The 15,251-nt window shown below is 39.3% G+C and overlaps 2 protein-coding genes and 1 long non-coding RNA gene across 5 annotated transcripts; 2 read left to right on the top strand and 1 right to left on the bottom strand.

Annotated features, from left to right (window-relative positions):
- The first annotated feature begins 2,561 nt into the window (after window positions 1-2,561).
- On the top strand, window positions 2,562-5,932 carry LOC137587628 (uncharacterized). 2 transcript variants are annotated; one of them, XR_011033951.1, is made up of 4 exons: window positions 2,562-2,767; window positions 2,986-3,168; window positions 4,743-4,818; window positions 5,588-5,932. It is a non-coding gene; the product is annotated as an uncharacterized lncRNA (long non-coding RNA). The 2 variants fall into 2 exon arrangements; XR_011033950.1 differs by lacking the exon at window positions 5,588-5,932 and having other exon boundaries at window positions 4,743-4,868.
- xkr9 (XK, Kell blood group complex subunit-related family, member 9) lies at window positions 3,631-7,177 on the bottom strand. Of its 2 annotated transcripts, XM_068304174.1 has the most exons (4): window positions 7,073-7,177; window positions 5,943-6,376; window positions 5,430-5,641; window positions 3,631-5,342 (listed from the first exon to the last, which is right to left on the bottom strand). In XM_068304174.1, the coding sequence occupies exons 2-4, from the start codon at window positions 6,257-6,259 to the stop codon at window positions 4,714-4,716; spliced, it is 1,158 nt and encodes a 385-aa protein (XP_068160275.1). In that variant the 5' UTR covers window positions 6,260-6,376; window positions 7,073-7,177; the 3' UTR covers window positions 3,631-4,713. The 2 variants fall into 2 exon arrangements, with proteins under 2 accessions (XP_068160275.1, XP_068160276.1); XM_068304175.1 differs by lacking the exon at window positions 7,073-7,177 and having other exon boundaries at window positions 5,943-6,722.
- Window positions 7,178-8,267: 1,090 nt separating this feature from the next.
- tram1 (translocation associated membrane protein 1) lies at window positions 8,268-14,007 on the top strand. The gene is made up of 11 exons (XM_068343915.1): window positions 8,268-8,540; window positions 9,636-9,699; window positions 10,614-10,732; window positions 10,818-10,934; window positions 11,026-11,084; window positions 11,188-11,272; window positions 11,494-11,564; window positions 11,677-11,781; window positions 11,891-12,034; window positions 12,306-12,457; window positions 12,618-14,007. Exons 1-11 carry the CDS (start codon window positions 8,418-8,420, stop codon window positions 12,686-12,688), a joined length of 1,110 nt encoding a protein of 369 aa, XP_068200016.1. The 5' UTR covers window positions 8,268-8,417; the 3' UTR covers window positions 12,689-14,007.
- Window positions 14,008-15,251: the final 1,244 nt, after the last annotated feature.

The raw sequence follows: 15,251 nt of genomic DNA, 5'->3' as shown, positions 1-15,251 counted from the left end.
TTTCTATCTGTGTGAAGGAGACTGTGTGAGGGCTAGGATGGGTAGCACTGTTATGTTAGTGCTCAGTCCATGACTGTGAAACTTAAACCATCTGCACTAAGTGAGAATTATACAAATGAACTTCCTCTTCCTTTCCTCGTAACTCGTTGTTTGAGAGGAGAGTACACCTTGTTAAAGTACTTCCACAGTTCTTCTGGAGATAATTCCCACCTGAGTATTAGAGATGATGATGTAATGCTGAGATGGCATTCTGGAAAAGCTTAGTTTAGCCACTTTGGCCAATAAAATACAAATCCCGAGCTGAATTGCAGACTGGCTGGGAGAATATGGAAGCAAAGGTGATAAACTGCTGCTCTGTCGTTCCTCAGCAAATATTGTTAAACTCTTGAAGAGCATTAAACGCTAAGTGCCCGAGTTTAACTGCTCTTAACAACTGCAAAAGGCTGTGATTGTTTCAGGCAGGGCCAATGTGTGACTGTTTTCATCTGACTTAGTTAGAAAGGTAATACAATTGCAGCTCTATCATCATGTTACCTGTCTTGACTCTGCTGGCTGGTCTAATTACTGGTTCTTATCGTACAGCTGATATATAGATTGAAAGTAGTCTTCCAACAACAACCAGTGCAATATTTGCTCACATTTATTTTATGGATCTCGTAGCATTGATATATGGACTGAGATCTCTGTCGGTCAGTCCAACACTTTGGATCTGGTGGGTTTGTGGTTTTTTTTATTTTAAGAAATGATGTACAGTACTTCTTCCATGAGAGTTCAGTCTGAGTTAACTGGGTATTTCACTAAGTTTCAGCGTTGAGGACCAATCTAAAGCCTAACTAAAGCTCTTCCAGGATATCGCTGTCTTTGAGAAATAAAATAATTAGGACAAGAATTATCTTTTCAAGTATTTTACTGATGAATGGAAGGCTGGACGTGCCAATTGATCAGGCTTCGTCTGGAACAGTTTCACAACAGCTATTTTGAAGGAATGTGGGAAGATCCCTGTTTGAAGGGATGTATTTTCAAGACATGACTTGAAATACAATTGACCACCTGGTTTTTTTTTTGTGTTTTTTTTTTAAAAAAGCCATTGATTCCATGTCATTGCATGACGAGGAGCAAAATGTAGGAGGGATATATGCAGATTTTGATATGCAGATGCTGTGGATGAAGTATCTGCATTGTTTAAAATTTTCATTCTTTTAAGATCCCTGAGAATAAATAGGCCCTTCATAACTGAAGCTAACTCTCTGAAGTGCTGTCTGTAGCTCATTATTGCAGGAAATCGAAGCCTTATGTTAGATTTATGGTAACAATTTCAATCTCATGCACAATATTTTGTGTTTTAGACTAAGATTGACTTCCCTGTTGGAGTTTTTGTCCAAATGACAGGTACTCACAAGCAGAAATCCAAATAACAATGGTAGAGCGATGGTACCCAGCATAATGAACTTTACAATATGCTCATTCATCGAGGACTATTTACATAACCCTCTGAGTAACGCAATGCCATGCTGTGATCACGTACCAGCTCAATGCTTGTAATTATCCTCGGCCTGCTCTCCAATCTGTCACTGCCCAAACTCATTTGTAAGTGTTCAAGTGCGGTGATTAAAGAAACCTCTGTGCCAGTGCAAAGAAGAGGGTGTCTATCCATCCCAAGCAACACTTCCTCCACATTTTGGGGGAATTCTGCGAGAATGAGGAAAGGCTGCCATGTCAGAACGAGCCAGGAAGACGTGTATGGATCGCCAACATCGCTAATGCCTCCACAGCACCGGTGCAGCAGTCAAGTCACAATAATTAAAGACATACAACATCTCAGGACTTCATTAATCATGGTTTATATGGACTTTGAAGCCTTAATGAAAAACAGCCTGCCTCTCTGGGTTTATTGTGTCTGTACAAATTGTGGGGACGGTGTATGTCAGGAATGCCCCCTCCTGACCGGCTGTTTCAGGATGTGGTGATGGAAAACAAAAAGATAAGGTATGGTGAAAAGCCAAAGACGTTGATGGAGAGGTCAGTGGTCAAGACTGTTTACGTAGATGCTGGGTGCCCTTCAACCAGAGAAAACTGAGCTTCTGACAGAAACGGCAGTGTGAGTTCACAAGTGTTTGTGTTTTCACATCTTGTCCTCTTCAGCGGTCGATGTTTAACTCGCGAATCCATGTCCTTGGCTCGGTAAAATAAAGCTGTGTGAGACTCAGGAGATTCATCATGCGCTGTCACTTATGATCATCTCTGATTTGCCATTAGTTTCTCAGATTCTCACCACAGTCTCAAGACCTCTTGGAGGTGCATTACAGTGAGATCAGAGTGAGAGATTACTGCATATTAAGCTCTCAATGCCAGAGGTGGAAATTACAGAGAGGTTGTCTGCTCCAGAGTTCTCTCTGCTTATTTTCTCCCAGAGAGCGAGGTAATGCTTTACTCAACACTGTTCATGTCAATAGCTTGTGACTGGTCGCTGGCAGCGCTATCAGCGGTGAGTCATGGCCAAATGTATGCGAGAAGCTCAACAAAAGCAAAGGAAGAGCAGGAGAGACTGCTCAGGACTCCAGCCCAGGACACATGCATCTTCTCCTAATAAAAAGTCCCTTTGGCAGGTTTACATCACATTAGTCCACTGAACCCGAGGAAATATACAGAGGAAGGGAGAGAGGGGAGCATCCATTATATGAAATGCAAAGGATGAAGTCATTTTCTCATCTCCTCAGTGATGTGACCTCCCTACAGGTGCTGTATTATCATCCTTATGGTTCCAAAGGTAAGATTACGGCACCACTTTTGGATACTATCCATCAAACAACTCTACATTAACAACATATATCAATTCGCATATTCTATTTCTACTCTAAATTTTATATGGACTTGCTTTTACCGGAGCCATCTTCACAGTGAAACTGAATTCGGTGTGGTAACTACCTAACGGTGATTCATTTCCTCTCCAAAACCAGTTCCTCACTAAAATTTGTTATTTTATAGAGTGATTCTGACAAGGCACAACTGACAGATGAAAGTTAAAGTGGCCCCTTGGAGTAAACAAGTCAAAAACCTATGAGTTTGGCTGATTTAAAGGAGAGAAGAAGGGCGGGAAGCCTGATTTTATTTGAGAGCCAACGAGCATTGTGCACTCTGGATCCTGCGGTTTGTCAACGTTCCTCCCAGGTGAGCTCACACTGGGCCCGGTCAAGCCACACACACACACACACACACACACACACACACACACACACACACACACACACACACACACACACACACACACACACACACACACTGGCTAGGAAGAAATAGCGTTCTGACTGCCTTGACTCACACAATATTTTGCTGGTAGTCAAAACAAAATTAGCATTGGTTTGTTATTTCTTGTTAGCTCATTCACGCCCCATGTGTTCATCATGGGGAGGTGAGGGAAATGTTTTATCTGCCACCTTTGAGTTTCTGGAGGATTAGTGTGTGAAATATCAGCATAATAGATTAATATTTAACATCAGGGAGGAGATACTGGTGGTAAGACAGTTTGAGCGTCCATACTACTTCATTGTCACTGAACATCCTTTTGAGATGTTGTAAAACTATTAATCGTATATATTTTAAAGAAATCAGCTTATAAATAACAGTATTTATTATCACTGAGAATAATAGAACATGTGAGGGGAATAAATAAAGGGAACATAAGCAGGGAAGGAAAAAGAACATTTAGCTGCTTGCACAATGATCATGTGTCATAATTTCAAAGGATGGAAAATCTAATTAAGGAGTCAGTTGTGGTTTCTGAAAAACTATAAGCATTTAAGTAATGTGAGATAACACAAAAGATCTGCACCCTAATACAGATCTGCTTTAAAATGCCTTCTCCTTCACTCAAGAAGTCCATCTCTCCACATTATGTCATTAAAATCCATTAAGAACTTTGTTAAAAAATATTCGGCTACATGATCATTTAGGCAGCAAACAGACAAACTGGATGTTAATATAAATCTCTGGTGAAGCTCAGAATTACTTTTGTTGCTGCGGTTTCAATATACTGTACGGCCTTTTCTAAAAAAGTCATCCTGTGCAATAGCGCCCCCCAGTGTCAAATAATATGTGTGACAGGACAAAGGCTGTCCGTACAGCAATAAAAGACAGTACTGTACAACAAAAACAACAACAACAACAACAACAACAACAATAATAATAATAATAATAATAATAATAATAATAATAATAATAGTGCAATAATGAAAGACTGGTACCAGGTGATATAACTGGACCATAGAAATTTCTGTACATTTGTATATTACATGTATAAAATAAAACTATTATGCTAATAATAAGTTTCTTAATTTACCTATATCAAACACTTCTGTGTATCTAATCATAACATACTAACACAAGTAAAATTGGGAAATAATGTCCATTATAATTAATTTAATAATTAAAGCAAATGAATTAATCTTAAAACATGAATAAGTTAGAGGTAGACCTAATCGATTATTGCACTTCATGACTTCTATCAGTGGTGAAAAGGTAACTTTCAACAGAGAATATTGTAAAATAACCTGTTAACAGCATTATCATGCAATTAATGATGTGCACACCATTTGCAGAAGACGTATTTTCTCTTTTCCTCATGAAATTCTTAGTTTAGCTTTCAGGATTGTTTATTACCTGAAAAACCAGCTTGAAAAAAATTCTAAAAAAGGTCTTTATGAAAATGTTTTTTAATCATGGTTGCAAAAATTTCTCAATTCTAGTTGTGGTGTTTGCTACATTTCCAAAACCGTCCACTTCATCTGCCTCTGGCAAGGTGTCTCTGGGATGCAGTAGGAGGTAATACAGCACAAGACACACCAGCCCCAGCACCAAACATCCAAAGATTAAACCACTCACTACCAGCAGAGACGTGGTTGTCAGCAGCTCTGGCTCCAGAAAACCAAGCAATAAAGGAGCCATAATGTTTATAGAAGAATAAAATGAGTAGTAGATGATCATGGCTACTCTGGTATCCTGTCCTTTAACATTGAAAAAGGTGAATGTGAGAATGACTCCGATCACTGCTCGGTACAGAAACTCAAGGCCTCTGGATGAGCAGAAGTTGGTCTGGAGCAAGTGTGACCAGATGGTACCCATCAACCAGAGGATAGTGAGGGCTGCTGTGCTGTAGGTGCTCAGAATGAGGAGGAGGGTGTAGCTGAGGATGTGGCTGGTGATGGTGCACAGTTTGTAGAGGAGGTAAACAGCAGTGGGGAGGCCAGATGGCATCGTTTTGGTGTTGGGGAGGGATCTGCGCAGCCAGCGGCGATACTCCACCAGAGTCCAAGCAATGTTAAATAAGGATAATGCCATAGAAGAATCTGAAAGAAAAGGACAGGTGGTACATAAATAAAGATATTGAAAGTTTATTATTTAACTTAAAAATGTGATTTTCTGCATATTCTCACATTGCATGACTGAACATGTTTCATGACCGAGTGCTATGTACAGTTGTAGAAGCAGCTGGGGAGCACTTTCTATAAAACACTCAAACAGTTTGAGCATGCTCAGATCTGTGGCCAAGCAAAACAAGTTGTGATGCACTTCCCGGTCGTCTTCTGTGCAGGAATTTCCTGTTGTCCAAACCACAGTGAACCCTTGCTTCAGTAGCTGATAATACCTAGATGGATGTCAAACAATGAAAACAAAGTCAAGCGTCTGCTACTCATTCATATTTTTTCCTCCTGCATAAACAAACATGCATTTCAATAAACTACAGCTTAAAGGTGGTTTTTCCAGTTTTTCTTTGCAATGCACGTAGGGGCAACACAGTGCATATTTAACATACTGCACCTTCACAAGGTGAAGACACTCTTTAATAACATGCATAATCAGCCTCTGTTATTTTGCAAACATAATTATAGTCAAAAACTTTAGCTGCAATACGTTCATTACAGTCATCATCAGTATTCATTCCATACCTGGTAAAGACGCCCATGCAAAAAAAATGCCGGACAATAAGTCCACCTCTAGACATGCCTGAAATGGTTTGCGTTCCCTCAGGAGTAATCCGAACATCATTTAAATCATCGCTGTACCAGGCATGGCTGAAGATCTGCGTCACCAGCAGCCCAGCAAGAACAAACACTAGAGTCAGTCCGGTCCACACAAAATGTTTCTCTTGAAAGTATTTCAGAGCCAGTCCAATGTCTGTCCAGATGTCTATCAGATACAAAACTAATCCAGCAAGGGATAACAACCATCGTGCTTTTGTATACTGAAGCTCTGACTGAAGCATTTTGATGAAGATGTCAGTTTTCACTCTGAGATGAATTCATAATTGTGGCTCTCTGAAGGTTCTGAAGGAAAGCTGCTCCTGCTGGACTCCAACAGTTCAGATGGCATTTTGTTCAGTCTGAAAAACAACGTCATTGATCAAATGAAAAAGCTCCCAACACACAAACACGCAAGAAATCATGTGCATACTATCACAATGCATATCAAAAGATTGCTTAAGAAGGGTGAGGTCTCCCAACACTACGTGACAAATGACTGCTGTCAGCTGTTCTGTCAGAGTCACCTGCTCTTTGGTTTCTATCGTAGGCGGTTTAGAGAGTCCGGATAATTGGCATGCAAGAAAATGTCATTTAAAAAATCAATGGTTGTTTATCAGTAGAGATAACAAATGGATGCCTTGCTCATTCTGAAACCTTTCGTACCATATAAAACATTTTTCTGACACTTCCCACAGATATGTGTTTGAAAAATACCAGAATGAATGCACTTGAAGTTTTCTTAAATCACTGAAATTGATTATATTTATAACCTGTTTAATGAAGTACTGTTCTAAAAACATAAATAAACTGACTAAGTATTTTAAGGGTCAAAAGATTCAATGAATAACAAAATGACATTCATTTTCTCTAATAAAATAAAGTCACTGATTCATTCATTCATTTAGCATTCTGAGATCATCAGCTTTTTCCACTCTCACATTAAATCTCACATACTTTTAGTGCAGTCATTTTCCAATGATCACAGCTAAATTTATACAAACACACAAAACCAAATCAAAGGAAAACATTTTTTCGAAAAAATAAAGTGAACTTACCATCGGTCTTTTGGGGGTTTTTTGTTTTGTTTTATTTAGTTCTTTTTTTGCCATATTAGAAGCTGTGCTGAGAACTTCAAATCTCTTCTGCACGTGGGAATGCTGTGTCCTGTCTGAAACACATGACAAGCTCCACCTCAAACAGGAAATGATGTGATTACATAATACTGTAACTTTTGCACTTGCTGTCTTTAAAACTGCGTATGTCATACTTCAATTTTCTCATTCCATTATATGTCAGTCACCCATCAGTCATCTGTTAAGGAATTACTGAGGTATCTCTCTGGAATATTGTGTCATTTGGAATATAGAAAGCAGTTATTCACACAAGTATATCAAGTGTGTCTTTTTACAGCTCGTCACATGGTGGCTTTCCAGTCAACTCTGTACTTACACGTACAACATATTCTTATCTGGTATTAATGATACTTTATCATTTCAGTAATTATTGCCGAGCACTTTCATGACTGTAACATAAAACATTAAATATATTAATGTCAACATATTTTAACAGGCAGATATATAGCTTTTCAAAGAACAGACAAAAATGGAAAAATAGAAAGCATAACACTGACATCCTTTGCACGATAAACTGCAGACAATAAAAATATGATATGTTGAGAAAAAGCTAAAACCGTTAAACAATGCTGTATTACTTTATTGTTCCAGTTTATGGACAATTACAAGATTTTACGTTCCAGCTTCATGAATAACACCAAGAAATACTTGAGAAGAAAAATACAGTGACATACTCACAAGATGTCCCTTGAAAAAATCAAATCTGGATGCAAAAATATTCTGATTTGGTGGTCTAGAATGTTTCAATTAATTGTCTCACATAAAATTTGCTACTTTTAGACAACAAAAAATGCTGCTGCACACTTACAACTAAGGATAAAAAAATACTGTAATTGAAAAAAAAGAAAGAAAATGTGTTGAGTACATCAGGTGTTAAATCTTACATATTTAAAAAATATGAAAGAAAATGTTAAAGAAGTTTCCATTAGGAAAATAGAGACAAATAAATGAATAAACAAATAATTATGGGCGATTACATAACCTTCTGCACCTTTGAGTTGAACTGGGACAATGGGCAATGGGCTGCAGCAACTCTCCACACCAACAGGTGGCGATAAAGAGCTGCAGCCGCCTCTGTAAATGAAGCGTCTCGTTGGTCTCTCCGTGGACGCCTCCCACTAGCAGAAGAGTGACACGCCATTCAATTGCTGCCTGGCCCTTTTGCATGTTGCAGCTTTGAAGACCTCACAGAGAAGGATAACAATCATATTTGAAATCATCTCCATCTGCCCTGCGTGAAGAAAAAGTTGGGCCTAATCGCATCAACATGGGGATTCGGAAGAAGACGAACAAGAACCCGCCGGTGCTGAGCCATGAGTTTGTCATCCAGAACCACGCAGATATAGTTTCCTGTGTTGCTATGGTGTTCGTTCTCGGGCTGATGTTTGAAGTAAGTCCCGTCCACATGTTGAATGGGTTTTTTTTTACCGTGGGTGGTGTGGGAATATTCACCCAGCGGAGTGGACCGGTTCCCGCTGGACTGGGATGCTCACCCTGCCTTGTCTCTCGTCTTGGACACTGACATGGCTGTCCGATCCATTCCTCACTTCCTACCGTCATCAAAACTTTTATGTCGACGACGGCCTGCTTTCATTCTAGCAGTCCGACTCATTTATAACATTTAAATTGTTTTCTTTTTTTGTGTGTGTGTGTGTGGGGGGGTGAATGGTTCCAGTTTCCATGTGGCTTTCTGTCAAATTGTTATTTCGACTCTCTTCGCTTAAACACAAAAACAAAAAAAAGCCACGATTTGTGCGTTGTTTACAAAGTTTTTAACGTGTAGCGGTGTTCTCATCATGCTGCAGGTTTGCGACAATCCATGGGATCTGTCTGAATGGTGCAGCGCTGTGTAGTCGGTACGTTTAGGTGTAGATGTGTTACGTGGCAATCATACAACGACTGGGAGCGCTGTCACCACAGAAACCCGCTTGCGCCCCAACTCCAAAGTTGTTTTCTATTTTTCGAGTTTAGCGGACTTTTTAAAACAGAATTCGACGCTGCGGGCTCCGCATAAACCGCAAGGGGCTTCTCTGCCCTCCGTATTTGCGCCACTTGCACCGATACGTTTGCTTAATTTCGAACATGTTTAATCACAAGTAAAGGCAGCGCCATTGACATCGACTGCGCGTTCGTTTGAACTACTTCCTGTTTTGTATTACAAAATAAAATGCATGCATCAGATGTTTGTTTCCAACATAACCGGTTTCAAAAAATTTAAGTCTATAATACAATACAATCTATATAAGCTTTTACAGAATTCTTTATTTTCCAAGGTGCTTCATGAAATTTCCTTCTCTTAAAATGTTAATATTAAGTAAACGTGTTCATGTCATCTTTGTATTTTATTAACATAAAATTGTATGTTGAGCTCAACTAATATGTTTGATTACCTAATCTTTGTTTGATGTGTGAAATGCGTCTAACAGGATTATTTGCATGTGTGTGTGTGTGCGTGCATGTGTGCACATTTTTCTTTTATCTGCAGATCACTTCCAAGTTTGCAGTGTTGTTCATTACTGTCCAGTACAACGTCACAATCACATCAGATGGTAAGATTTAATTTGATAGACTCGTGGGAACAGATGATGAGTGAATGTGTTCTGAAGAATACGGCAGGTCGTGGCTTTCTCATATGACGCAGTGTGTTCTTGGAGCTGCTTGGTTGGAAGCCCCTCATTTGGATTCTAGAGCAGTGCTTGCATGGCCTAACTCAAATCCATTGGAGAGCTCTGCTTTTTTCCACATTGGAGCTAAATTTAGTCTGGCTGATTTATAAAATTCTCTTGTGGCAAGGGTGCTCTTGGTAAATTTGGGCTAAGGTAATATAGGTTTGTTAGATCAAATCCTGCTCTTTTCAAGGGTAACAGTTTTCTTTGCCAACTTCAGATACTGTTGAAGGAACATTTGACCTAACAGCCTTTTGTACTCTGGCTGGAGGTTTGCAGGCTACCAGCTGGTTCCAATTCTTATCTAGAAACCCACCACTTATCCAGCTCTGTAACTCATTTACAGCATATATCAAATTTAACAGAAAATGCAGTACCTAAAAAAACCAAAACTGGTAAGAATATTGTAACTTTTGTTTGTCTATGTTTACAAATTATTACCTTCTTCACTCCAGTTGGTTTTGCCTTGGGCCTCTTAAACTGTATGCTACAAGCTGTGTCATTTACTTCTACTTCAATTTGTCTCTGAGTTCAGTTTTTTTCATATCGACAATTATAGGCTGTGAGGATAATATGGCACTTTAGCGACAGGCTTAGTTTTCAAGTGGAATGTGCTGCAGGTGAGACTCAGTCATTGGAAATTATGGTAAGCTTAGTGAAACTCATGAATCACTTCATGTTAAGGAGCACACACCTACTTCGGCTGGTTCCATCTTCAATTTTGATCTAATAATAAATGCTTTTGTTTTGGAATCTTGGTTGTGACAACTGTGTGTCTCTTGTCTGTGCTTCACAAGGCCCAGATGAGACTGCAGTGAACCATTTCCACCATGGAATCAAGGACTTGGCCACTGTCTTCTTCTACATGCTGGTCGCCATCATTATGCACGCCATCATCCAGGAGTATGTGCTGGATGTAAGTGACACAAGCATGAAGAGACAGATTTAAATATTGAGAAATGGGGGGAAAAAAATCAAGTCACTGTTGTTGATCTTTGCAGAAAATCAACAGAAAGAAGCACTTCTCTAAAACAAAGCACAGCAAGTTCAATGAGTCGGGCCAGCTCAGTGCCTTCTACCTGTTCTCCTTCGGCTGGGGCACCAGCATCCTGCTTTCGGTATGTACAGCAGAGAAACTGTTCTGATTTACACATCTACTAGCCCAAACGCTATTCAGAATTGGAATTTTAAATGTTTCTTTATTCTCAGGAAAACTTTTTCTCCAACCCAGTTGCCCTGTGGGAGGGTTATCCCCATTCGCTCATGCCGTAAGGCCTTTTTTATTTTATTTTTTGCCCTGTTTTGCGTGACTGAATTTTTATTTTATCATCATTTAATTCTTATTCAAATATAATCCCTGCTCAATTTTAGATTCCAGATGAAATTCTACTTCATTTGTCAGATGGGCTACTGGTTGCATGCTCTCCCAGAAATGTATTTCCAAAAGACTAAAAAGGTGAGTGTGTGTGTGTGTGTTGTTTGTGTGTGTGTGTGTGTGTGTGTGTGTGTGTTAGTCAGTTTGTTTTTGAATGCTGAGGCTGTATCCTGTTTAACTTCCCCAGTTCTGTTGCATTGTTTCTAAGGATAATACTGCTCTTACTGAAATTGAACATGGCGGCACGCTGCAGTAAATATTTTCACTACATTCTCCCTCCCATCCTTTTGTTAACTGTCTAGGAGGATATTCCACGCCAGCTGGTGTACATCTTCCTGTACCTTGTCCACATTGCTGGTGCTTACATACTGAAGTAAGAGCCTAAACTTATGTGTGTGTGTGTGTGTGTGTGATCACCTGATTGTACACTGGTATTGCTCCTATCAGCTGTAATAAGGAATCATGTGTCGCCTCGTGTGTTTCAGTCTGAACCGCCTGGGTCTGGTCCTTCTTGTGTTGCACTACTTTGTCGAGTTCCTGTTCCACGTTTCCCGCCTGATCTACTTTAGCGACGAGAACAGACAAACAGGGTGAGTTCTCCTTTTGAACTAGAAGGATTCCTGATGTTTGATGTATTTTTAGAGCCATTCGCATGAGAAGTACGGGATGTGGTATCACAGTTGCCTTCTTGTCTTCCAGCTTCACCATATGGGCCATTCTGTTTGTCCTTGCGCGGCTGCTCACCCTGTCCTTGTCTGTCCTCACCGTGGGCTTTGGCCTCGCCACAGCTGAGAACCAAGGTTTCGACTTGGCTGCAGGAAACTTTAACATCCTTTTTGTCAGGTACATATGTCTGACATGGAAATGAGATGGCTTATAAAAATGTATACAAATTTTACCAGGAATTAAGTTTTTTATTTTTTTAATTCAGGTCTTAAATGTGAAAAATAACAACTTTGTTAGAATTTTTAAAATCCTATGGGACAAAAGTGACACTATATTGAGCTATTTGCTGCGCTACAATTTAAACAAACATTACAGACCATTTTAAAGATCAGCTGTTGGTTTAAAAATGTGTGAATGACAGAGCCTGACTGTCTCTTTCCTCTATTAGGATAACTGTCCTGGCTGCCATCTGCCTCACTCAGGCCTTCATGATGTGGAAATTCATCAACTTTCAACTGCGCCGGTGGAGAGAGCATGCCCAAGCTCAGACCTTGAAAAAGAAACAAGTTCCCACTAAGACCAAGTCAAAGAAAGACAAGGGTGAGAAAGAAGCAGTCATGGTCTTTAGTTCAAACTGAAACAGCAACTCAAATTAGAAGTAAAAGACTAAGAAATTAGATGCACAATAGTATATGCATGTTATATGTGAAAAGTAACTAAGTGGGGGTGGTGTCTTTTTTTTTTTCTTTTTTTTTCCTAGCCAATGGCGTAAATGGAGTGAGCTCGCATGGCGCCGATTCACCGAGAGCAAGAAAAGAGAAGTCGTCATAAAAACATTCCCCTCAGCTCATTCTGGCCCCTCTCTCCGCAACCCCCCTCCCAAACAATTCCTCTGGCTCCTCCACCATGATATGCATTTTCAGGTCACACACAAGACTGACCTCCCAGCTGGACGTCCAGACTCAGAATGCATTTGGCTTTGTGTGTCACCAATCAAGCCGTAGGCCTCTGTTTAGGAATAGTGTCTCTGCTGTGCCATCTCCAATGACAAAGAAATCTAATTCAGAATAAAATATGAAAAATGACCTTATTTAAGAAGTGCCTATTGATACAGATGGTTATGTACAGGGTGTGTAATTTTAAAATTTCAGGATCGATGACTTCAGTGTTAAATGTTTCTTCCACTTAGGTGATGATATTTTTTCCCCCTAAATATTGTGTATTCCCACTCATTTTTGAAACTTTTCCCCTCCTTTTTTTCAGCAACGGCTCACATCCCTTTGTTAAGGTTTTTTGTAAACACTATGTGGACTTTTTTCATTTCAATTACAGCTCATATTTTTCCATGAGCGACATTGAAGCCTTGTCATTAGCGCAAATCTTGATTCAGACTCTCACCGCATCAAAATAAATCAAATATTAAGGTTTTGCTTCTCATGGCTAGAATAGGAAAGTGTATAAAAGTGAACATCACCCTGTAATAGTGTAATTATTTTCACAAATCAGAATAATGTAAAACTGCCTGATGTAGCAATCTATTTTTGGAGCTCAGAGTAGCTTTGTAACCACAATAGAGAATGTTTCTTGCAGTGACATAATACTTGCTCAACACCTCTAAGATATGGTTAATAGATGGACACTCCTTTTAGTGTCATGACAGAACTATGTAAGTGATCAGGCAAAAACGTCCCTTTACTGATCTGATTGAATCGCTGTCTTGTACAGTCAGTCTTTGTTTGATGTTTAAGTGGAATGGGTTTACTGTATTCGTTTGCTCGTGCATATTATTATATGCTTACTGAAAGCATCTGCAAAGGTTTGCTGTAAATGCATGGAATGGGAATGGAAACTGTTTTACTCTTATCCAGTGTTGATTGTGCCAAGTGAGCCTGACTGTTGATATATGCCTTTTACTTACATGCCATAAAATGAATCCACAGAGCGATGGAGTGGGCACAGCTATATTGCACAAATTAATCACCTAGGAAACACTGGCCTGTTTTTGGAAATGAAATCCATCCACTAATATTAGGAACACAGTAAGTAGTGAGTCATGGTTGTTTCTGGCAGAATATCAGCAGTGATTGTGGTTTTCACAACTTGTCCAGAAGGTCTGTCTGTCCTAGAAAAAAATAAAATGTTTTATTATTAAAAAAAAGTTGTCATTTTATTGTACAGAGAAGTTTAATGTTGTGTAACCCGATTGCATACATTTTATCCTTAATTGAAGACACATTCTTTACTAACCAGGGGTTGTAGCTGTGACAGTTTTAGTGATTAAAATGTGTATATGTGTGTGTGTGGGGGGGGTGTTACAGTATTATTTTATGGCATAGCAACAGCTATACCCGCAGTGTTAGAAGTGCTGACCCCACATCACTCTTAGAATAAGACAAACCTAAAAAGGTAAGAAAAATGTTTCTAATTTAGTTTCTGGTGTGCAACAAAACTAATCTGATTTTTTTTTTTCATTATCAAACTCAAGCGCGAGAAACTGATATAGAAAAGGAATAAATGAATGTTAAAGACACTGAATCCAACTGAACCACAGCTGGTAAAGCTACTTTTGGAGTCAAAATTGCTCAAGCTCAATAGTCTTTTTTTGTTCCTCATAAAAGCAAGAATTTTCCAGATCATACACTGAAAACATAAATTTAATTACTAAAGCAGTAGAATCCCAAAGTATTTTCTGATAAGCCCTAAATATGGTTGAGAGCAACATGATGTTCACCACAGCTGATACATAATCACCAGAAAAATGACTGCAAAAATCACCAAGATAAGCTGCAGAACTTTTGATATGCTTTTCAGCGGAACAATGAAACGAGATTGGAACATTTTATGCCTATGGGCCTTTAATGTATGTCTGGAGGAAGAATGAAGCATGTGCTGGCAAGAACAGTCTACCTATCTGAAACATGGTGGCATGATGCTGTTCTGGAGCTACTTTGCTTCCTCAGTCACTGGAAACCCGTAACCTATAGAAGTTAAGATGGATTCCATCCGTGAAATCCTAAAAGGAAGCCTCACCAATTTTAAGGAAGCTGGAGCTTTGGTGTCACTGGGCATTCCAAAAGGACAATGATCTGGAGCACATCTCCCAAGTCCACCAAGGTTTGGTTACAGTAGGATTACTGGTTCATTCTAATATGGCTGTCATACTCACTGATATTAATCCCCTAGAAAATCTTTGATAGAATCTGAAAAAGGTAGCTGCAGCACGGAAACTCAGGAATATTACATAAGTGGAGGTCTGCTCATGAGGAATGTGCCAAGATTCTTCAGGAACTCTGTCAGAAGCTGTTGTCTGTTGTACACATTTCCAGCAGGTGGGAACAGCACAAATGCACCAGAAAAGTTTGTCTTTGAAGGGTTAAATCCTTTTAAGATTACA

The sequence above is a fragment of the Antennarius striatus genome, chromosome 20 (assembly GCF_040054535.1).
Source record: "Antennarius striatus isolate MH-2024 chromosome 20, ASM4005453v1, whole genome shotgun sequence".
NCBI lineage: Eukaryota > Metazoa > Chordata > Actinopteri > Lophiiformes > Antennariidae > Antennarius > Antennarius striatus.
Note: the sequence above shows the minus strand (reverse complement) of the source record. Positions and strands in the feature narration are given on the sequence as shown.